Consider the following 25,067-nt stretch of genomic DNA (forward strand, 5'->3'; position numbering starts at 1 on the left):
TTCAACCAACATCACTGAAACCAATCAACTGGTTATTTATTTCATTGCTTTTTGTGGGACCTTGCTGTGCGCAGGTTGGCTGCTGAATTTGCCTGTATACCAGTGGCTACACTTCAAAAGTAATTAATTGGCTGTGAAATTCTTTGGGATGTCTCGATCCTGTGAAAAGTGCAAATTCTTTCTATATTCAGACATTAAGGAGTGACACATTACCAATACCAGTGATGCCAAGTCTAAATGCAGCATCACCTTTCAGGTGACCAAGGCAACACCTGACTGTTAGCAGCAGAATATTTAGATAGTAGTACATATCGATGGCTCCCTTCACTGAGGAGAATGGAAATGTGTAATTTATTGTAACTGCAACATTCAGCCCTATCCCGAAAGGTGTCTATGGGTGGACAGTGGCATGGCTCACGATCTACTCAACACTTCGCAAGGTTGTTAGGAACATAGGAACAGGAGGAGGCCATTCAGCCCCTCGAGCCTGTTCTACCATTCAGTTAGATCATGGCTGATCTGTATCTTAACTCCATTTACCCACCTGGATTCCATAACCCTTAATAATAAACTTACCTTACAAAAATCTATCAATCTCAGTTTTGAAAGTTTCAATTGACCCCCAGCCTCAACAACTTTTTTGAGGGAGAGAGTTCCAGATTTCCACTACCCTTTGTGTGAAGAAGTGCTTCCTGACATCACCTCTGAATGGCCCAGCTCTAATTTAAGATTGTGCTCCCTTGTTCTGGACTCTCCCACCAGAGGAAAGAGTTTCTCTCTCGACCCTTTCAAATCCTTTAATCATCTTAAACACCTCAATTAGATCACCCGTTAATCGTCTATACTCAAGGGAATACATGTCCATGCAACTGAAGTGTAGTCACTGTTGTAATGTAGGAGATGCGGCCAATTCACACACTGCAAGGTCCCACAAACAGCAATGTGATAATGAGCAGATTGTTGGAATGTTTTTACTTGGATAAGATCCCAAAGGTTGTTTGGAGTCTTTCCTGTTGGAAAGCTACATCATTAAATAAATTTGAAACAGAAATAGACAGTTTCCTAGAAGTAAAGGGAATTAGGGGTTACGGGGAGCAGGCAGGAAATTGGACATGAATTTAGATTTGAGGTTAGGATCAGATCAGCCATGATCTTATTGAATGGCGGAGCAGGCTCGAGGGGCCGATTGGCCTACTCCTGCTCCTATTTCTTATGTAAGATGGGATGAAGAGTAACCATTTAATGAAGAGCAAAGTTCAAACAATCCAACATTAAGATTGTCCTTTTTTCTTCAGGGTTCCAAAGGAGAAATGGGACCCAAAGGAGAACAGGGTCAGAAAGGACCCCCTGGTGAAGCAGTAAGTGTCCTCAACTTTCTTATTACTTGATCTTGTTTCTCAGAATCCAGTCAACTGATCCCTAAAGTGACTTTCCCGATAATCGGTAGGAATATTTCGCCAGTTCTTGGCCAAGTCACTGGTTAGATACCTTTCTGTTGCTAATTCAATATTTCGTGTTGAAGCAATTACAATTTATATATTTTTTTTAAATGTAAAAAATCACACTGTGATGCTCCTTTCCATTTCCCTAAAATCTTTAGGGAGATTCTGGAGCAGTGGGTGAGCCAGGAGAGAGAGGACCCCCAGGAGATCCAGGTTCGGAGGTAAGTGCCATTGATTTTACAAGCAGCAAACTGGCTACAATGCAAGCTAAGATGGAACATTCTGGAGCAGTCATGTTGCAGTTCAGCATTCGCAGTTCAGCATTCACAGTTTAGGCGACATTTTGGTTGCCATTGCCTCGTCATTCCCGAACCCAGTTCTCGACTGTTTTTCTTCCCCTTGACAATGTTTGTTTCTCTTCTCCTTTTGCCTTGGGCTAAGTTCTTTTTTATTCATTCATGGGATGTGGGCGTCGCTGGTGAGGCCGGCATTTATTGCCCATCCCTAATTGCCCTTGAGAAGGTGGTGGTGAGCCGCCTTCTTGAACCGCTGCAGTCCGTGTGGTGAAGGTTCTCCCACAGTGCTGTTAGGAAGGGAATTGCAGGATTTTGACCCCGTGACAATGAAGGATTGCATGGCAGGACTACTTCAACATTTGTTCACTTGTCAACCCAGACAGTGAGGGGAACGCGGCAAAGTGAACAGTGAAACTCAGAGGCGGGAATACTACCACTGAGCCAGCGGTCATTCCGTCCAGTCCCGAGTGCCCCTTTTGATTTCAACCCAGTATTTAGAGACCACGTTCTAGTCTCCACTCACCGGGGCAGTCTGGAGCGGGGCTCGAACCCTACACCTTTTGATTCAGAGGCGGGAATGCTACCACTAAGTCAAACGCTCAGGCCTTAGAAATACTAGGGCCAAATTTGATGCTGCTACCTCTGCATCAGCTGAGGTCAGCTACCTCAGCGCAGGCCAGAGATCAAACCTGGGACTTTGCTGACCAATAAGGCTCAATTACTTGCTGATCCAGAGAGCTTGGTTCTCAGTTGTTGAGTTGAAGCTATAGGACCTTCTCTCGAGGCCCGTAGTGACTCAAATGGTTGGCCCACAGCCTGGAAAGATGTAACCGCGGTATCCTGGATATTCGCAGGAAACGGTTGATGAAATCTGCAGTGCAAACAAGTGGGAATTGGAACTATAGTTAGAAGAAACATGCTCTTGCTCCCACCCCCATCTATCAAAACAAAGATCTTAGCCTGCAGATGCCTAAGGGTCAATTCCATGGTCCTCGCGCCCAGCAGGGAGGTTCCGTTCACAGGGAGTGCAGGTGTGAAAATCTGGGCCACATTCCCAACCAACAGTGGATAATGGGGAATAAGATCCCACCCCCCATCTCCAAGGGCACAGGGTTAGGAGGAGCGGTTCTTGAGTTAACATTTAGACTCCGAATACACAGAGGCCTTTCGTGTGAGTTGGCCAAAGCCTCAATGTACTAGCTCCAGAGGTTCTCTGATTCCAGAGTGGAACCCTTCCTCCGGATCTCACATGGACCTCCAGGTGATTCTCACAGGATAATTCACGCCTGGATCCCTATAGATTATGGTCACAAAGGTCTGGAGCTTCATGGGAAAATTCTCAACATCCAACCCTAAAATAGACCAGGCAGGCAGGGTTACCATAGCTCAGTGGAACCCTTGTTTAGTACACCAGTCGCGCTTCAGGTCTTCCCTCCAAATCCACCGTGCAGGAGATGGACCGCTGCACACCTCCCCCAAGTGTGAGCGAAAATGGATGGACACACTTAACCAACAAATTTACCACTGGTCTAATCAAGTTCATTACCAAACCCACTGGGCAGGTTTTGTTTGCCTTAAGGGTCACACAGCTCCAGGTAATTGCTGAAATCAGATGGGGTGGGCATGTTCCAAGGTCAGGTGGACCGGGCAGATTGTAACGTTAGGAGAATACATATTAATGGAAGAATGATTAGCACGCTATCGGGTCAATAATCTATCTTTTTATTGAGAACTAGTTGTGTATCTTCTTGTTTTATGGCAGGGTACCCACGGGACTGAAGGAGATCCTGGCCTAACAGTAAGTACCGTCTGTAGAACACACATGGCCTCGACATTCAGGCTCGCGGGATCTATCCCTGAGGCCCGAGGCGCACCCGATATTGGGCCTCGGGCCTCATTGCCGTCGAGTCGGCGGGCTGTGGGTAGTAAGAGGCAGCTCATCGGCAAAGCAGGGTGGAAGATCGGACCACTGCGATGCAAACAGCGGATCTCAGGCATGGTTAGCCGGTACAGGGAGGAGGGGGGCGATCGGGAGGAGGGGTCGACCAGGAGGAGGGGAGCAATTGTACCACATTGAGTTTAAGTACGTATTTCCTTCTCTGAACACTAACTGGTCAGCTCCGCAGTTTCAATGTATTGATACAGAGCCATGTCCAACTTCCAACTCATCAGGTATATCCTGGGTCAGGCTTTAGGGGTTGGCAACCCTCCTGGATTGTCCCGGAATCTCCAGGAATTAAAAATTCATTTCCTGGAGACTGCTGCGAGCAAACGCCGGGGAGAAAAATCGAAGGAGCATTAAAAAGAAAATGTGTGCATTTTTCTCTGAACACTTTCTATTATTAATTATTAAAATATTGAAAATGGGGCAAAAGGCTGTTTGACCGACGGTCGAGAGTTATCCAATCGGGTAACGAGGAGCCTGTTCACTTTCCCAATTGGTGCGGGAGGGCAGTGTCGGACGACCAATGGCGGGAGCATAGGGGCGAGGCGATTGGAGGCTGGGGAGTGTCATGTGATGGTACCTTCGGGAATAGGTCCAATCAGAGCTGGCATTCGGAGGCCGCTCCCAACTCCCAACATTCCAAGGTAAACTCCCAACTGCACTGCTGGAGAGAGCGGGCAACGGAATCAGCTGGTAATCAGATCTGGGATCACCCAGGATAGATTGGCAGATTTGGACAAGCGTCCCGTATTTAAGGGCAGTTCATCTGAAGTCCAGAACATGTAGCCAGTAAACTAAAATCACCTTCATCTCATAGGGTTTTTGTTTTAACTCTTCACTCTTTAGGGTAATCAGTGGTAAGATCAACCGAGGCTTTTCTAACCAATTGGTTTTATTGACATTATCTGTAAAACTTATTGTATTTTAAAGATTCATACAATCTTAATTAGAAGTACAACGCAAAACCCAGAATGGGCAATTCTTCTGCTTCGGGAGACCAAGAGGTTAATAATCCATCGACATCCTGCGTGGTCTGTCTTGTGGACTGCCTCCTTCTTTCACTTTAGAACGGCTCATTCTCGCTGACAAAAAAATCAACTTTTCAGTCATTTTCCTCCCTCACTTTCCCAAGGTTTACTACAGAATCGACACCTGGTGTTTACGATGGTTTCCCACAGCCTCTCAAGGCCTCATTATCCGTGGCCTTCCAGACAGTCTGAATAAGACTTTTCGAATTTGGTCAACCTTCCCAGCATGCCGTCTTAAGCAGTCAGTTTAACAGTTCCTTTATTGAATTAATACTTTTAACCAATCTCAGCTCCTCTAGCAGGCAATTAATCCAGGGTTTCTAGCCAATCCTTTAGTTTCCTTAAAACTGGTATTGAAAAGTCCAAAATCTTCAGTCTGCAGTTAAAGTTTAAAAAAACAATCCATGTAATACAGCTTTGTTTGGCATGATGAAAGTGGATAGGCACTAGGACCGCACAGAATCCCCTCCTGTTTATTTGACTCTGTAGGAAAGGATGGAAAGAATGAAATAAAGAGCAAGAAAATTGGGAAAGATAGAGAGAGAGCTAGAAATGGATAGACAACAGAGATAACCAGAACAAGGAAACAATATGTGGCAGCTCTCCAGATAGCCTACGGCACAGCACAAAGCTGTATGAACCAGAAAGCTCCAGATATGCTCTCTCAATGCCCAGGGCTACGCTACAATGGGCCTCAGTGTCCCTGGACCTGAGAGGGGAAAGGTCAGCCAGAATTCCTGCTCCCCTGTCCATTGCCTCTCAGTAGAAACTAAATGAATGTGGACTTCCGGGTGTGAACAGCATCAGTCTCAACTGCAACGCCTTCAACAGTTGAATAGCTTGCTGCCGCTCGCTCATAAATGATAGCCATTTGGGTAAAGTATTGGTGAGGGGTAAGTGCCCCAGGCAGGAGTCAGCTAGGGTCGCCAACCCTCCAGGATTGTCCTGGAGTCTCCAGGAATACACCCACCCAGAGTGGGCAAGCCTAGAGTCAGCACCTTCAGAAGCAGAAGGGCAAAGCAATATCAAGTGTCAATAAATCATCTCCGCTGTCTCCAATAATCAGATCATGTGTGGAGAAGTCTTCCTTCTCAGTAAGTTCTCACGGTTTGCTCCCTTGTCTTGGTCCTTTGTTGAGTTGCTGGGTAAGGCCCAGGGTCTGGGTGATGTCGCCCTCCTCTCTATTTTTTCCTGACTTTCACTTCATGTTTGACAAATTTATTAGAGTTTTTTGAGGATGTAAGTAACAGGGTAGATAAAGGGGAACCAGTGGGTGTAGTATATTTGGATTTTCAAAAGACATTCGATAAGGTGCCACATAAAAGGTTGTTACACAAGATTAGGGCTCATGGGATTGAGGGTAATATATTAGCATGGATAGAGGATTGGTTAACGGACAGAAAACAACAGAGAGTAGGAATAAACGGGTCATTTTCAGGTTGGCAGGCTGTAACTAGTGGGGTACTGCAAGGCTCAGTGCTTGGGCCTCAGTTATTTACAATCTATATTAATGACTTAGATGAAGGGACCGAGTGTAATGTATCCAAGTTTGCTGATGATACAAAGCTGGGTGGGAAAGTAAGCTGTGAGGAGGACACAAAGAGTCCACAAAGGGATATAGACAGGTTAAGTGAGTGGGAAAGAAGGTGGCAGATGGAGTATAATGTGGGGAAATGTGAGGTTATTCACTTTGGTAGGGAGAATAGAAAAACAGAATATTTTTAAAATGGTGAGATACTATTAAATGTTGATGTCCAGAGACACTTCGGTGTACAATAAACACAAAAAGTTAACATGCAGATACAGCAAGCAATTAGGAAGGCAAATGGCATGTTGGCCTTTATTGTAAGGGGGTTGGAGTACAAGAGTAAGGAAGTCTTACTACAATTGTACTGGGCTTTGGTGATAACTCACCTGGAGTACTGTGTACAGTTTTGGTCTCCTTATCTAAGGAAGGATATACTTGCCATAGAGGCGGTGCAACCAAGGTTCAGTAGATTGATTCCTGGGATGAGAGGGTTGTCCTATGAGGAGAGATTGAGTAGAATGGGCCTATACTCTCTGGAGTTTAGAAGAATGAGAGATGATCTCATTGAAACCTATAAGATTGTGAGGGGGCTTGACTGGGTAGATGCTGGGTGGTTGTTTCCACTGACTGGAAAGTCTAGAACTAGGGAGCATAGTCGCAGGATAAGGATCGACCATTTAAGACTGAGATGAGGAGGAATTTCTTCACTCAGAGGGTTGTGAATCTTTGGAATTCTCTACCCCAGAGGGCTGTGGATGCTGAGTCGTTGAATATATTCAAGACTGAGATCGATAGATTTTTGGAATCTATGGGAATCAAGGGATATGGGGATCGGGCAGGAAAGTGGAGTTGAGGTCGAAGATCAGCCATGATCTTATTAAATGGTGGAGCAGGCTTGAGGGGCCATGTGGCCTACTCCTGCTCCTATTTCTTATGTTCTTATGTTCTTATCTCCTAGGACTGCGATGTGATGACTTACATCAGGGAGACGTGCGGATGTTGTGGTGAGTCCATTTGTTTATGTCAAAGCACTTAATGCACGATTGGAATTCAGAGGCCTTCATTCAGAGGCCTCGTTGGCTACAAAGTGAAAATATCTGATGGTGAGTCAGTTGTCATGACAATGACGACCTTAGTAACCAATATGCTGATTGAATTCACTTAAAAAGGACTGGTTTACGGCTGGGTGTTTTGCCAGTTGTAAATTTTATGCCTCAAAATACATTTAATTGAAACCCGACCACCAATCCCAGCAGGAAGCCTTGCCTGATGGGAGCGTATATCAGCAAATCACGAGGAGTGTGCCGACAGTTTCTCGTAGGATTTCTGTTTGCCTCGTTTGAAGTGCACACTCTTTTCCTGGAAGGACACACCCACTAATCTAATACCAGACTGCCAGTGATTAGGATCCCTTAATTTGGTATGTAGAGGCACCACTAAGTGTAACCATCTAGAAGCCTATGCCTTACTAGCACAGAGTCCGGGTTAGCTTCCTGCCTGCTTATCCAGCTTGGAGTATTGGCTTGCAGTTTCACCTGGAGTCAATTGAGGAGAGTCCCAGCTGCCAATGGCTGGTCTACCCTCCTAGGTTGCCATGGATGAGCCAGCATGAACAGCCACCGCCCCCCCACCCCCAGCCGGAGAACCGTGGAAACAGATAATGGTTTATCCACTCTTTTCCAGTCTCCCATCATCAGAAATGTCAGCATGGAGCCAATGCAATCTCTTGTAACCTTTCCTGGCTCCTAAGAGGATAGACATGACAGGTGGTAAGTGTAACATGCTTGGGAGGAACAGGTGACTTTAGACCTATGGTTCCCAAAACTCTCCACCACTGAGGGTTTTCTCACCTCATGTGTGGGCCTGTTGTAGACTAATTGATAAAGATTGGTTGCCACATTTAGTTAACAACTCCATTATCATTGTATCATGCGACTATCAGGTAGAAGGTGAACTAGCTGGACCTTGGTCTTTTATCGTCTAGTGATACCTACCTTCCTGTAGTCACTAGTTGGTCCATTAGTTAAGTGGTCAGTGGAGTGGATTCATTGACCTTGCAAAGATTGGATCAGTCTGGATTTTGGACCTACCGCCATTCTTAAAACCCTCCGCAGAATTCCTCAATAGATGTAAAGGACTAAAAAGCATTGATGAGCACAATTTAAACTCCCTCTTTATTTTCCATCCTCCTCCCCCTTTCCTTTTTTTCCCATTTATGTCAGACTGTGAGAAGCAGTGTGGGCCATTGGATATCGTCTTCGTGATTGACAGCTCAGAGAGTATTGGGCTGACCAACTTTACCCTGGAAAAGAATTTTGTCATCAACACCGTCAGCCGATTAGGCGCGTTAGCAAAGGATCCCAATTCCATTACAGGTCAGTGATTCAGGGTCACCCTCTTATATGACCCTACTTCCTGTTCAGGATTATAGGGATCTTTTTCACTAGATCATAGTAACCCATTTGGAATCTTTTTAAACAAACCTCTCCCCATAATTTGGGTGTAAGTGGACTTTTAAAATAAATTTTCCCCAATTTTAACCCTTTCTTTCAGCTCTTTTATGTTGGTGCATTGAACATATGCAGCTAGATCGTGCTTTTTTAAAATTTAAAATGATGTATTATTGAACTGATTAGACCCATCCCTGAAGGATGTGTAACTAGGGTAACAGTTGCCTGGCAATCCTGGGTCTGCGACTGATGGCCGCAACTACCCTCCGATTCAAGATGGCAACCCAGCTACAGGATCACACTCAGTGCAGTTAGGGTTATTTATTCATTTTTTACACGGTTCATGTTTACAAGTTGTTTTGTGATTTGGAATTACTGCCCTTCTCCGCACCCTGCACCAAGCAGATATGCTGGCACACACCTATTAACAGTTACACCACAACAGCCTATCTGAAGCCGACACTCACCTTAAACATACTCAAACAAACAATTGCACCCTACAGTTTGCTCGTGGCCACTTGTGTACTCAGATTCTACAGCGGCACGCTACACACAACACCTTCACATATACATTCGGACCCTCCTATGTGCTCACACCCGAAACCATTGCGGACCCTCGCATTCCAGTCTGACCACGGGTGGATTTCATGTCGTACAACTTGCTCACACTCATACCCCACCACCAGCTCACACTCCTCCTCCCGTCGCAAGTGTTAACCTACAAGGCCATACCCTTCCTCCATGATAGGTCAGTCTAAAACAGTTCTGCTACATTCATACCATCTTGGCTTTCTCCTCCAAAAGCATCCTAGCCTTCCTGTCAGCGCCCCCTCAAGTGGCTACACCATCTTTTACAAGGGATGTGATCAGCCCCTGTGGATAGATTACAAATGCTCCTCACACCTGTACCCTGTACCTCCCCAATTCTACACTTGTAGCACTGGGTTACTCCGTTTAGCGCCCAGTGATCTGTGGAACTTCCAAGTGACTTCCATTTTGCATTTAACTCATGGCGATCGTTGAATTGCAGGGGCCCGCGTTGGTGTTGTCCAGTACAGTCACGAGGGAACGTTTGAATCCGTGCAGCTGAACGACCCAAAAATCAACTCGCTCTCAGCTTTCAAGGAGGCCGTTAAGAAGCTGGAGTGGATAGCAGGCGGGACGTGGACCCCCTCTGCCCTCAAGTTTGCCTATGACACGCTGATCAAGGCCAACAAGCGTGAGAAGGCAAAGGTCTTTGCCGTGGTGATTACCGACGGGCGGCACGACCCGCGGGACGATGACACGCTGCTCACTTCCCTGTGCAAGGGCGACGTCATTGTCAACGCCATCGGCATCGGGGACATGTTCGACAGGCAGCAGGACGACGAAACGCTGAAGTCAATCGCCTGTAAACAGAACGGGCGGGTGCAGAAGATGAACCTCTTTGCAGAACTGGTGGCTGAGGACTTCATTGATCAGATGGAGGAACTGCTGTGCCCCGGTAGGTCCACATAACAGGAAGCAAGCTCCGTTCCCAAAGCTGTCCTCAAGAAGCTTGGCTTCCTCCTTTGTGTCCAAGGCTCCTTTTTTGCCCTCAGCAACTCTTAAAATCTCTATCAAGTCCAAGTTTCTCCAAGGGTAGACAATTGCTGCAAATTGCTCTCCTTCTTTCTTTGCCCAGAGAGTGGTGAGATTGTGGAACTCACTACCACATGGAGCGGTTGAGGTGAATAGCAAAGATGCATTTAAGGGGAAGCTGGATAAGTACATGAGGAAGGAAGGAATAGAAGATATGCTGATAGGATTAGATGAAGTAGGCTAGGAGGAGGCTCATGTGGAGTGCAAGTACTGGCATAGACCAGTTGAGCCAAATGGCCTTTTTCTGTGCTGTAAATTCTATGTACTTCTATGAACTAGCAACCCAGAGGTTTTGAGTTCAAACCCTGCCATGTGGGCTGGCACTAGATATGATTGTCATAAAAACCCAACAGGTTCATCAATGTCCTTCAGGGATGGAACCCTGTCATCTCTCCCTGCTTCAGTCCCACACTGTGTGGTTGACTCATAAGGTCCTGTGAAGCATAAAATAATCACCATCATCCCAAGCACTGCAGTGGTTGAAGAAGATGGCCCCGACCTCCTCCAGGGCAACAAGAAATGCAGCATTGCCCAAATCCAAAGAACAAATTTAAAATAAAACTAAGGGTCAAATCGAAATAGCCTATGGTCTTAGTAGGTTTGGAATTTATCATGTCGAGTCACTACAGAACAGCAATCAATAATGTGATGGAAAGCTGCATTATATTGGCAAATGAGTAGGGTTTAACTCATTGGATGTCACCCTGAGATTGTACAGTGCCTGGACAGACTTCACCTTGACTACTCTGTTATAGTTTTAGTCATTCAGATACAAGGGAGATGTTCTAGAGGAAGAAGATGCTGCCAAAGTCACAGTAACAGAAGATACAGTTGAGATACTGGATGCACTAAAAATTGATAAAGAGGAGGTAGTAGAAAGGCTGGCTGTACTTAAAGTAGATAAGTCACCCAGTCCGGATGGGATGCATCCTAGATTGCTGAGGGAAGTAAGGGTGGAAATTGCGGAGGTACTGGCCATAATCTTCCAATCCTCCTTAGATATGGGGGTGGTGCCAGAGGACTGGAGAATTGCAAATTTCACCCCTTTGATCAAAAAAAGGTGTAAGGATAAACCCAGCAACTATAGGCCAGTCAGTTTAACCTCAGTGGTGGGGAAACTTTTAGAAATGATAATCTGGGACAGAATTAACAGGCACTTGGACAATTGGGGATTAATTAAGGAAAGCCAGCACAGATTTGTTAAAGACAAATCGTGTTTAACTAACTTGATTGAGTTTTTTGATGAGGTAACAGAAAGGATCGATAAGGGCAATGCGGTTGATCTGGTGTATATGGACTTTCAACAGATGACTGATAAAGTGCCACATAATAGGCTTGTCATCAAAGTTGAAGCCCATGGAATAAAAGGGTCAAGGGCAGCATCTATACGAAATTGGCTAAGTGACAGGGAACAGAGAGTAGTGGTGAATGGTTGATTTTCAGACTGGAGGGAGGTGTACAGTGGTGTTCCCCAGGGGTTGGTGCTGGGACCACTGGTTTTTTTAATATATATTAATAACTTGGACTTGGGTGTACAGAGCACAATTTCCAAATTTGTAGACGACACAAAACTTGGAAGTGTAGTGAACAGTGAGGAGGATAGTGATAGACTTCAAGAGGACATAGACAGGCTGGTGGAATGGATGGACACGTGGCAGATGAAATTTAACGCAGAGAAGTGCGAAGTGATACATTTTGGTAGAAAGAACGAGGAGAGGCAATATAAACTAATTCTAAAAGGGGTTCAGGAACAGGGAGACCTGTGGGTATATGTACACAAATAATTGAAGGTGGCAGGGCAGGTTGAGAAAGCGGTTAAAAAAGCATACGGGATCCTGGGCTTTATAAATAGAGGCATAAGAGTACAAAAGCAAGGAAGTCATGATGAACCTTTATAAAACATTGGTTCGGCCACAACCGGAGTATTGTGTCCAGCTCTGGGCACCGCACTTTAGGAAAGATGTGAAGGCCTTAGAGAGGGTGCTGAAGAGATTTACTAGAATGGTTCCAGGGATGAGGGACTTCAGTTATGTGGATAGACTGGAGAAGCTGGGGTTGTTCTCCTTGGAACAGAGACTGTTGTGAGGAGATTTGATAGAGGTGTTCAAAATCATGAAGGGTCTAGACAGAGTAGATAGAGAGAAATTGTTCTCATTGGCGGAAAGGTCAAGAAGCAGAGGACATAGATTTAAGGTGATTGGCAAAAGAACCAAAGGCAACATGAGGAAAATCTTTTTTACACAGCGAGTGGTTAGGATCTGGAATGCACTGCCTGAGGGGGTGGTGGAGACAGATTCAATCATGGCCTTCAAAAGGGAACTGGATAAGTACTTGAAAGGAAAAAATTTGCTGGCGTACGGGGAAAGGGTGGGGATGCTAGACTAGCTGGATTGCTCTTGCAAAGAGTCGGCACAGACTTGACGGTCCAAATGGCCTCCTTCCATGCTGTAACCATTCTACGATTCTATGGTGCACAGAGCAGCCACAAGACTGATCTCCATGTCTGGGAGTTGAGTCACGAGGAAAAAACTTGAGAAACTTGGGGTTTTGGACCTTTTATAGAAGTGTGCAAGATGTGAAACGGTATAAATAGGGTAAAGTTGGAACGTTACTTCAAGATATGCCACGAAAATAAGGACAGTGGACACGGAGAACAATGTCAGAAGGCTTTTCACACAGAATGTGACCGACACATGGGATGGACCTCTGAGTAGAGGCGGAAGCGAAAACCTAGCAAGGCATTTAAGAGAGAGTTTGAGAGCTGTGACTGGGGGCGGGGGTGGGAACCTGTACGTTTGTTCTGGATGGACGAGCTCGGATAGGCTGTAAGACTTTCCTCCTCTGTATCTGCCTTGTATAGCCAGCGTCTGCTCTAAAGCTGTACTATAAAACAATGCAGAGAATAGCAAGGGCTTATAATAAAAGGCCAGCTGTCTTGGTATCAACCCAAATTCTCTGCCAAAGCATCTGCATATAGAGTGGGGCCGGGGAGCAGGACATCACTTTGGGGTTTCCTGGGAGAGGAAATGGTACATACAGCATTCCAGGGGGAGCCTGAAGCAGGGATCAAATGACCTTAATTAAGAAAATAAGTAACTTTTTCCCGTTTGTTTTTCTATTCTTATGACGAGTGTAAATGTTTTCACATCTTGTTCCTTTCTCTTTCAGACCCTGAGATCATCTGTCCTGATCTACCCTGTAAAGCAGGTAGGTTACAAATACATCAAAACACATTGAACAGCAGGATCTCTCTGTTTCATTATAGGTAGACTGTGGGGTAGAACATACAAAGACTGTATTTAGACTGTGTGTAGAACTTACAAAGACTGTATTTAGACTGTGGGGTAGAACATACAAAGACTGTATTTAGACTGTGTGTAGAACATACAAAGACTGTATTTAGACTGTGGGGTAGAACATACAAAGACTGTATTTAGACTGTGGGGTAGAACATACAAAGACTGTATTTAGACTGTGTGTAGAACATACAAAGACTGTATTTAGACTGTGTGTAGAACATACAAAGACTGTATTTAGACTGTGTGTAGAACATACAAAGACTGTATTTAGACTGTGGGGTAGAACATACAAAGACTGTATTTAGACTGTGTGTAGAACATACAAAGACTGTATTTAGACTGTGTGTAGAACATACAAAGACTGTATTTAGACTGTGTGTAGAACATACAAAGACTGTATTTAGACTGTGGGGTAGAACATACAAAGACTGTATTTAGACTGTGTGTAGAACATACAAAGACTGTATTTAGACTGTGGGGTAGAACATACAAAGACTGTATTTAGACTGTGTGTAGAACATACAAAGACTGTATTTAGACTGTGGGGTAGAACATACAAAGACTGTATTTAGACTGTGTACAGAACATACAAAGACTGTATTTAGACTGTGGGGTAGAACATACAAAGACTGTATTTAGACTGTGTGTAGAACATACAAAGACTGTATTTAGACTGTGTGTAGAACATACAAAGACTGTATTTAGACTGTGTGTAGAACATACAAAGACTGTATTTAGACTGTGTGTAGAACATACAAAGACTGTATTTAGACTGTGTGTAGAACATACAAAGACTGTATTTAGACTGTGTGTAGAACATACAAAGACTGTATTTAGACTGTGTGTAGAACATACAAAGACTGTATTTGGACTGTGTGTAGAACATACAAAGACTGTATTTAGACTGTGTGTAGAACATACAAAGACTTTATTTAGACTGTGTGTAGAACATACAAAGACTGTATTTGAACTGTCTATAGACCGTATGTAGACTGTATCTAGAGTTGAGGGCTATGGTTAAAGTAAAAGTAAGGGGATGTATTTCTCTCCCTCACTCCTCTCTCCACTGTGCCTAGTCCTGAAGGAACTATTTGAATGCATTTTGTTGGGAAAATGGCAGCAGAATACTCTCTAGAAATAGAAATATTAAGGCCCATTACCGACAGGGAATTCTAGAGAAGTTTAGCATGAAATTCCATTATTAACCAAAATAAAAAGGAGAGAGTGCCTGGGTGTTTGTGTGTGATTAAGGACTCGCTATTGAAAGTACAGAAGCACGGAGCTTTCAAACACGCGATTTCCGAGAATTCTGTTAGTGGGGGACTGTCAATTCTGGCGAAACGCAGTTGATCTCTTTTTTTGTGAAAAGCCAAAATTTTGCCCCAATTAGCCAGTCGGGGCAAATTTACGAAATCTCCGGGAGGCACAAGCCAGACAGAACGATGTAAACGAGGTAAGGGGGGGTGTGGGTGCAAGTCACAGAGGCACCCAGAGAAAGACGGCGCTGCCCCTCAGCCCCACTGACTCGAAGGTCCAGAATGGGCCCCTGGGGACAGGCTGAAAATAGTCAGGTAGGCCACAAATCATCCGTCGCCTGTGGAACTGATCGAACCCTGCACTGAGCAGAATCTGGCCAGTCCCGACCTAAAATAGAAATCGGGGTCCTATTTATGTCATAGGACCCTAATTTCCATATTAAAAGGGGCCTATCGCCTGAAACAGGCAGTCGCTTTGGACACCCAGGGGTAGGCCCCTTTCGGAATGGCACCGCCGGCATTGCTGGTGTTAATGGGGGCGGTAAGGCCTCCAATCCCATTCTGAGGCCATTAACCACCCCGTTAACGCCAGACGAGGGCAGTGAAAATTGGCCCCAAGGAACCATCACTTTGTTAGTAGATGTTGAAATACTGGCTGGTTCCATGGTATATTTGTCCTTCCGTCGGAGAATTGGAAGCTGTGATGATAGCGCAGTGAAAGTGGGATTGTATGAACAGCAGACGTGCCATCGTGTGAGTCATCTCTGTGTGCTGTATGGACTGAACCATGCCTAATACCAAAGGGGGAGGGGATGTATGCATTGAACTACACAGAAGAACCCTTGCCACCTGGCACCCTGTTTATATTACAGAACCATTCCCATTGGATGTGATTCTGTAGTTGAGCCGAATTCGTTCGTACTATGGGGTGGATCTGGCAACATAGGAACAACCGCACAAGCATAAGAACTCGACGTGTAAAATTACTCAACGGTTAACATGGCTTGAAAGGAACCTTCCGCTCGCGCAGTTAGTGCACGGCCACATTCACAACTTTTTCATTCTGACTGCTGCCTTAACCTCTCGCCTCGCTCTCTTTAGTGACCAACACCTAAAACAGATTATCAGGTCATTATCACATTGCTGTTTGTGGGATCTTGCTGTGTCCAACAGTGACTACACTTCAAAAGTACTTCATTGGTTGTAAAGCGCTTTGGGGCGTCCTGAGTTCATGAAAGGCTCTATATAAATGCAAGTCCTTTCTTTTTCTCTCTCTCTCTCTTTCTTTTTCTTTTCTCTCTCTCGCTCTCTCTTTCTTTCTTTGTCCTTTCTATAATAGGCCCCCCCAAACTGCACACAGTACCTTTAACTTTGCCTTGTAAAAAGCTACTACTTTCCTCTGGTTTTCTGTCCTCCTATTTTAAAAAAATGCAAAGTGCTGTTGGCCTTTTTTAGGGCTTCATCTATCTGTACAGGCACTGTTCTACCCGCAAACTGTAGAAAAACATTTCCCGACCACACAAACTTGACGGGCAGATAAAGACCAGCTGGTCCATCAAGCCTGCCCCATGCCATGATGGTAATCGAAACCAGTCCAGGCGATCACATGGTCCAAGTGTTATTTGTAAAGACACTTACCTTCTATATGAGGGGACCTGGACGGGTTAACTAGTTACTGAGTGAATGGTACACTCTGTCAGTCAGTGTTAGCGAGCTTAAACTCTTCTTTTTAATCGTTTTCAGATATCATAAACAGTAACGTTATCCCACCCTTGTCGGTGCTTGGGAAGTACACTTATAACTTCTTTCCCGCAATCCGGGAATTTATAAGAAACATGCAAACTACTCAGGACCCAGACACCTACACCAAACTGGTAGCGACTATGGCCTACACCGCAGAGAAGGCCAAATTCGCCAGCGGAGAGGAACGAAAAAATTGGACAGACTTATTCATAGATTCTTTTAAAATGATTTACACCGATATAACGGGGAATGTTGACAAAGCGATGGGACTGTGCTAGGGTAACTGGCTGTATGATACTTCCATGGCAGTTAATGCTTCACGGAACACACTGATTCTTACCGGATCTGTGCTATTGAAGGGTAATAAAAAGCCAGCTTGTCTCCCGCCTTCTCACTCTGAGCCTTGCATCATGTCACTAGGGGCCATTTGCAGCTGGTCAACGGAGCAGGCTAGAGGGTTTAAAAAGGGTCCGAAAGGCCATTTGGGTGCAGTTAAGCCCAGGTTTATGCAGCTGCTTTTAGACTGTCACTTATTTAGATGAGATCCCTGGACACATTTGCGGGGTAGTTTGCACTCCTTAATCCGGCTCCCTTATCCCAACAATGGAATCCTGATCCACACAACAACAAACAAAACTGGATCCATGAATCTGCTGTGGGGATGAAGGAACTGGATTTAGCAGTGTAAAAGCTCGGAACTGTATCACGGACCCTCCTGGAATCCAGACTAAACATAGGGTCCATTTAACTGAAATCAGAAAGTTGGGATACGGAGTGGGGGGGGGCAGGGGTGGTTGACTGAAATCCATACTTGGCTCAGACTTGCTGTGAAGCAAAGCCTGTTCCTGCGAGAAATAAAAGCAGAAAATACTGGAAGTGCAGAGTAGGCCGACCGGCACCTGACGAGCCTGAGTGGAGACCCTCCGAATGGACGTTATGGTTGCCAACTCTGGTTGGACGTATTCCTGGAGGTTTCCTCACATTACCTCCTGCCTCCAACTGCCCCGCCCCTAGGCTGTCGCCATTGGTCTTCTGACACATCCATACACGCAGCGCACCTCCTTCCCAACCAATCGGAAAGCAAGCAGGCTCTTACTTACCCGATTGACAGTCAAGAATCATCCAATCAACCAGCCCTTTTTATCCCGTATCCAATATTTTTATAACTAATAAATATTCAAAGAAAATGAAAAAAAAATCACGTAGTTTTTTTTAATGCCCCTGTGATGTTCCTCCTGGGTTTTTTCTCCCAGCACTGTCCTGGAGATTAATCTTTCATTCCTGGAGACTCCAGGACACTCCTGGAGGGTTGGCAACCCTAAAGGAGGTTGAGTTTGGATGAAAGGAGATCCCCCTGGAATGTTGATCCGCATTTCCTCTTCCCTGGATGCCGTTGGCCCGTGTTGTGTCCCCATTGTTTCAGATTTCCAGCTATGCCCCCCCCCCCCCCCCGTCCCTCTATCTCTCCACCCACACAAGCTTCTGTTAAGCAGAGGAGCCTGCATTCCTGCTGTATTGTCTAGGTGACGCACACGTCTGCCTTTCTACTGCAGTTTTCTACATGTACATGTATCATTCAATAAACATATACATTTTATTCTCTGATGCTGGCTGATGTTTTAACAGAAAAGAAGAACTTGCATTTATATAGCGCCTTTCACGACCTCAGGACATCCCAAAGCGCTTTACAGCCAATTAAATACCTTTATGAAGTGTAGTCACTGATGTAACATGGGAAACACGGCAGCCAATTGGCACACAGCAATGTCCCACAATGAGAATATGTTAATGACCAGTTAATCTGTTTTGGTGAATGTTGGTTGAGGGATAAATATCGGCAAAGACCCTGGGAAGAACTCCTCAGCTCTTGTTTGAAATAGTGCCCTGGGATCTTTTATATTCACCTGTGAGGGCAGACGGGGCCTCGGTTTAACGTTTCATCCGAAAGACTCCCTCAGTACTGCAGTGAAGAGTCAGCCTATGATTTTGTACTACCAAGGCTCTGGAGTGGGACTTGAACCCACAACCTTCTGACTCAGAGTTGAGAGTGCTGCCCACTGAGCCAGGGCTGACACTTTGTGAAGAGGGATGTTGGGAGAGGAGGGGGGGGGTGGGGGGAGTGTGGGGAGGGTTCAGAGTTGGAGGGTATTGGTTTTGGGGCAGGCCATTTGGTAGATTTCCCATTTGAAAAACTGAGCAACAAGTTTTAGAACATAGCCCTGCGCAGGCACTAGTGAGTCCATCTGCACCTGCACCTGCACAGTTTGGGACCATATTTATTCAAAGATCTTAACGCTTGAGACCCCACCAGCGCGCCCACCTCCTCCCGCCCCAAGAGCTTGTGCACTGTGACCTCACCCCTGTTGAGCGTTGACCACGGCTGATCTAATGGGCTCTTGTGAATATTACAGAAACTATTTGTTTGTTAATCTGCACAGTACAGCACTGTAAACATAGCACGAAAAGTGCTGGAAATACACAACGGCTTGGCCAGCAGCTGTAAAGGGGGTGAGCGGCTGACACTTGAGGCACAGTGCTTTGTCGAGATTAATCCAAACTGTCTGGCGAAGGGTATAAACCCACATTGTCAACCTGCCTTCTCTCTTATACCTTAGAGATGCCATTATACCTGCAGTGTATGTCCAGCATTTTTGAGTTTTTTTGGTTCTTAATTCACATTGTACTGAACTCCAGCTGCATATTGGTGGGGTGGGGTCCAGGTTTTTGGGCCATTTAGGTGTGTACCATGGAGCCTAAGGATGGGGGGGGGGAAGAGGGCCACATATAAAGCATAAGTACAAGTTCCCATTAATCTACAGATACCTCAAGTTACTGATACGAACCAACCTTGGTGTTCTGATCTAGAATTGATCCACCAGTGAGACTACAGCGCTAGGAAGAGCAAACATCCAGGCCTACAAAATTTAAACAGGAGAAACCAGTGAACAAGAGATAGAAGCACAAATAGGAATGAGTTGCCTGGGCTTCAAGGGCCCAAAGGCTAGAGCTTGGGTTGGGGGGGGGGCTGAATGTGGCCCTAGGGTACGATATGCTAACATGGATGTCCCAGGTTCACCAGCCCGATGGTTTCGTTGGGTAATTTCACACCAACGGCGTCGCTGCCACCGTCCACGCCACCCGACAGTGGGAAGGAGCTGAAAGCTATGCCTCCGACAACGTCCACCCCAAGGCGGCAGAGATCTCCGTCTTATTGTCCCTCTGATGGGCCTAATAAGGGACTGGAGTCTGGTTGCCAACTCTGGTAGCACATAATTCCTGGATGTTTCATCACATGACCTCCCACCTCCAACCGCCCCACCCCCACACTCCCGCCATTGATCGTCCAACACGTCCATCCATGTGACACACCACCTTCCCACGCCAAGTGTAAAGCGAATAGACTCCTTGTTACTTGAATGGATGATTCTTGACTGTCAGTCAAACAGCCAATTTTCCCATCTCCAATATTTTTACAGCGAATAAATGAAAGTGCTCGAAAAAATTTTAAACAACATACAATTTATTTTTTTAATGCCCCTGTGATTTTTCTCCTGGGTTTTTGCTCGCAGCAGTGTCCTGGAGATTAACCTTCAATTCCCGAAGACTCCAGGCCAGTCCTGGAGGGTTTGTCAACCCCTAGGTTAGTGGCACACTGCAAGCAGAAAGAGGGGGGGTGGTGGTAGGTCAAAGGATTCTATTTCAGCAACGCTATGACAGAGATCCTAACCAACAACGTAAAACTCGAGCCTCAAAAGGATGCATCTGAAATTGGTCAAGTTTTATTGAAAAGAAAATCGGAACCGTTAGTGAATGGGCATGATTCTATGACATCGAGCAGAGAGGTAATCCTATTCGGGATTTGCTCGAATGCCGTCGGATATGTTTATGGATTCAATTGGTTTTATCATTCATATGATAAATATGAATATCATTCATATTTTTGTTTTTGACAAAAGGGCAACAGGCAACAAATAGCCAGGAGCAAAGAAAGCACCTCATTGGTTATTAGATCAACCGAAACCCGAGTGTGGGCTTCCTGTGTGATGTGGGGAAGGGGCCAGTCCGACACGTCCACACTGTCACCCCCACCCCTCATGATGGGATGAGGCGGAGCAAAGAGGCCACTGTTGGAAATGTCCTGAGCTGTTTGCCTGCTCTCCCAATGGAAGAGAGATTCAGATCCGAATGTCAAATAGAGTGATTCCATCACCCCCGCTATTCGAGACGAATTCCGCTGTCATTGACTGTACCTCAGTGGATTGCATGAACTGCAGTGCGGATGCTTAGCGGGGACGTATGTTTTGTCTAGATCCTGGGAACCATGGCCTAGTATGTACAAGTTGCTAAGCAGAGATGTCTACACCCCCGGGTATCCATACGGCATGTAACATAATCCAGTGCAGTCAATGCAAATTTTATAGATGTTCCCAAGACTGCATGTTTGGCCCCTGTCGGCATCCATACATCCCTTCCCATTGCGTCATTCTCCATCCCATGGTTACAATACTGTACAATCTGCAGACTTTTCCATAACTGATCAGCATAGGTCCAGGTGAATTCTGCATTACCGTCTCAACACAGAATGAAAGAAATTTCTGTTTCAAATCGTGTGAGTCCAGAACAAGGGGCCATCAATATCAGATGGCCACTAACAGATAAAATAAAGAATTTAGGAGGAAATTCTTTTCAAAGAGTGGTGAGAATGTGAGAGATGTGACCGCACGGTGTGGTTGAAGCAGATAGCATTGACGTGTTTGCGGGGAGGTTGATGGTACTGCAAATATATCAACCACTTAGGAATAGGAGCCCGATTCTTATACGAACTTTTAGGGAATGTTATTGTCCAAGCACAGCAGCAGGGTTTGTGGAATGTTATTGTACGAGTATATCGGGGGGGTTTGGGGAATGTTATTGTACGAGTATACTAGGGGGGTTTGGGGAATGTTATTGTACGAGTATACTAGGGGGGTTTGGGGAATGTTATTGTACGAGTATACTAGGGGGGTTTGGGGAATGTTATTGTACGAGTATACTAGGGGGGTTTGGGGAATGTTATTGTACGAGTATACTAGGTGGGTTTGGGGAATGTTATTGTAGAGTATACCGGGGGGGGTTTGGGGAATGTTATTGTGGAGTATATCGGGGGGTTTGGGGAATGTTATTGTAGAGTATATCGGGGGGGTTTGGGGAATGTTATTGTGGAGTATATCGGGGGGTTTGGGGAATGTTATTGTGGAGTATATCGGGGGGGTTTGGGGAATGTTATTGTACGAGTATATCGGGGGTTTGGGGAATGTTATTTTAGAGTATATCGGGGGGGTTTGGGGAATGTTATTGTACGAGTATATCGAGGGGGTTTGGGGAATGTTATTGTGGAGTATATCGGGGGGGTTTGGGGAATGTTATTGTACGAGTATATCGGGGGTTTGGGGAATGTTATTTTAGAGTATATCGGGGGGTTTGGGGAATGTTATTGTGGAGTATATCGGGGGGTTTGGGGAATGTTATTGTACGAGTATATCGGGGGGTTTGGGGAATGTTATTGTACGAGTATATTGGGGGGTTTGGGGAATGTTATTGTAGAGTATATCGGGGGGTTTGGGGAATGTTATTTTAGAGTATATCGGGGGGTTTGGGGAATGTTATTGCACGAGTATATTGGGGGGTTTGGGGAATGTTATTGTAGAGTATATCGGGGGGTTTGGGGAATGTTATTGTGGAGCATATCGGGGGGTTTGGGGAATGTTATTGTACGAGTATATTGGGGGGTTTGGGGAATGTTATTGTACGAGTATATCGGGGGGTTTGGGGAATGTTATTGTACGAGTATATCGGGGGGTTTGGGGAATGTTATTGTAGAGTATATCGGGGGGTTTGGGGAATGTTATTGTACGAGTATATCGGGGGGTTTGGGGAATGTTATTGTAGAGTATATCGGGGGGTTTGGGGAATGTTATTGTACGAGTATATCGGGGGGTTTGGGGAATGTTATTGTAGAGTATATCGGGGGGTTTGGGGAATGTTACTGTACGAGTATATCGGGGGGTTTGGGGAATGTTATTGTAGAGTATATCGGGGGGTTTGGGGAATGTTATTGTAGAGTATATCGGGGGGTTTGGGGAATGTTATTGTACGAGTATATCGGGGGGTTTGGGGAATGTTATTGTACGAGTATATCGGGGGGTTTGGGGAATGTTATTGTACGAGTATATCGGGGGGTTTGGGGAATGTTATTGTAGAGTATATCGGGGGGTTTGGGGAATGTTATTGTAGAGTATATCGGGGGGTTTGGGGAATGTTATTGTGTGAGTATATCGGGGGGTTTGGGGAATGTTATTGTTGAGTATATCGGGGGGTTTGGGGAATGTTATTGTAGAGTATATCGGGGGGTTTGGGGAATGTTACTGTACGAGTATATCGGGGGGTTTGGGGAATGTTATTGTAGAGTATATCGGGGGGTTTGGGGAATGTTATTGTAGAGTATATCGGGGGGTTTGGGGAATGTTATTGTACGAGTATATCGGGGGGTTTGGGGAATGTTATTGTAGAGTATATCGGGGGGTTTGGGGAATGTTATTGTACGAGTATATCGGGGGGTTTGGGGAATGTTATTGTACGAGTATATCGGGGGGTTTGGGGAATGTTATTGGAGAGTATATCGGGGGGTTTGGGGAATGTTATTGTAGAGTATATCGGGGGGTTTGGGGAATGTTATTGTGTGAGTATATCGGGGGGTTTGGGGAATGTTATTGTAGAGTATATCGGGGGTTTGGGGAATGTTATTGTACGAGTATATCGGGGGGTTTGGGGAATGTTATTGTACGAGTATATCGGGGGGGTTTGGGGAATGTTATTGTACGAGTATATTGGGGGGTTTGGGGAATGTTATTGTACGAGTATATCGGGGGGTTTGGGGAATGTTATTGTAGAGTATATCGGGGGGTTTGGGGAATGTTATTGTACGAGTATATTGGGGGGTTTGGGGAATGTTATTGTACGAGTATATCGGGGGGTTTGGGGAATGTTATTGTACGAGTATATCGGGGGGTTTGGGGAATGTTATTGTAGAGTATATCGGGGGGTTTGGGGAATGTTATTGTACGAGTATATTGGGGGGTTTGGGGAATGTTATTGTACGAGTATATCGGGGGGGTTTGGGGAATGTTATTGTACGAGTATATTGGGGGGTTTGGGGAATGTTATTGTACGAGTATATCGGGGGGTTTGGGGAATGTTACTGTACGAGTATATCGGGGGGGTTTGGGGAATGTTATTGTGTGAGTATATCGGGGGGTTTGGGGAATGTTATTGTAGAGTATATCGGGGGGTTTGGGGAATGTTATTGTAGAGTATATCGGGGGGTTTGGGGAATGTTATTTTAGAGTATATCGGGGGGTTTGGGGAATGTTATTGTAGAGTATATCGGGGGGTTTGGGGAATGTTATTGTGGAGCATATCGGGGGGTTTGGGGAATGTTATTGTACGAGTATATTGGGGGGTTTGGGGAATGTTATTTTAGAGTATATCGGGGGGTTTGGGGAATGTTATTGTACGAGTATATCGGGGGGTTTGGGGAATGTTATTGTAGAGAATATCGGGGGGTTTGGGGAATGTTATTGCAGAGTATATCGGGGGGTTTGGGGAATGTTATTGTAGAGTATATCGGGGGGTTTGGGGAATGTTATTGTAGAGTATATCGGGGGGTTTGGGGAATGTTATTGTAGAGTATATCGGGAGGTTTGGGGAATGTTATTGTTGAGTATATCGGGGGGTTTGGGGAATGTTATTGTAGAGTATATCGGGGGGATTGGGGAATGTTACTGTACGAGTATATCGGGGGGTTTGGGGAATGTTATTGTAGAGTATATCGGGGGGTTTGGGGAATGTTATTGTAGAGTATATCGGGGGGTTTGGGGAATGTTATTGTACGAGTATATCGGGGGGTTTGGGGAATGTTATTGTAGAGTATATCGGGGGGTTTGGGGAATGTTATTGTACGAGTATATCGGGGGGTTTGGGGAATGTTATTGTAGAGTATATCGGGGGGTTTGGGGAATGTTACTGTACGAGTATATCGGGGGGTTTGGGGAATGTTATTGTAGAGTATATCGGGGGGTTTGGGGAATGTTATTGTAGAGTATATCGGGGGGTTTGGGGAATGTTATTGTACGAGTATATCGGGGGGTTTGGGGAATGTTATTGTACAGTATATCGGGGGGTTTGGGGAATGTTATTGTACGAGTATATCGGGGGGTTTGGGGAATGTTATTGTAGAGTATATCGGGGGGTTTGGGGAATGTTATTGTACGAGTATATCGGGGGGTTTGGGGAATGTTATTGTACGAGTATATCGGGGGGTTTGGGGAATGTTATTGGAGAGTATATCGGGGGGTTTGGGGAATGTTATTGTAGAGTATATCGGGGGGTTTGGGGAATGTTATTGTGTGAGTATATCGGGGG

At 45.4% G+C, this 25,067-nt stretch overlaps 1 protein-coding gene across 2 annotated transcripts in view; it reads left to right on the forward strand.

Annotated features, from left to right (window-relative positions):
- The window catches only part of col6a2 (collagen, type VI, alpha 2), a 138,236-nt gene that overhangs the window by 83,575 nt on the left and 29,594 nt on the right, over window positions 1-25,067 (forward strand). The window contains exons 22-29 of one of the 2 annotated variants that reach the window (XM_067988107.1): window positions 1,296-1,358; window positions 1,601-1,663; window positions 3,501-3,536; window positions 7,198-7,243; window positions 8,462-8,614; window positions 9,720-10,172; window positions 13,478-13,516; window positions 16,608-18,204. In XM_067988107.1, the coding sequence (XP_067844208.1) occupies window positions 1,296-1,358; window positions 1,601-1,663; window positions 3,501-3,536; window positions 7,198-7,243; window positions 8,462-8,614; window positions 9,720-10,172; window positions 13,478-13,516; window positions 16,608-16,885 (1,131 nt within the window). In that variant the 3' untranslated portion in view covers window positions 16,886-18,204. Of the gene's footprint in view, window positions 1-1,295; window positions 1,359-1,600; window positions 1,664-3,500; window positions 3,537-7,197; window positions 7,244-8,461; window positions 8,615-9,719; window positions 10,173-13,477; window positions 13,517-16,607; window positions 18,205-25,067 lie in introns of those variants that run through there. The other variant, XM_067988105.1, reaches the window with a different exon arrangement.

The sequence above is a fragment of the Heptranchias perlo genome, chromosome 7 (assembly GCF_035084215.1).
Source record: "Heptranchias perlo isolate sHepPer1 chromosome 7, sHepPer1.hap1, whole genome shotgun sequence".
Taxonomy (NCBI): domain Eukaryota; kingdom Metazoa; phylum Chordata; class Chondrichthyes; order Hexanchiformes; family Hexanchidae; genus Heptranchias; species Heptranchias perlo.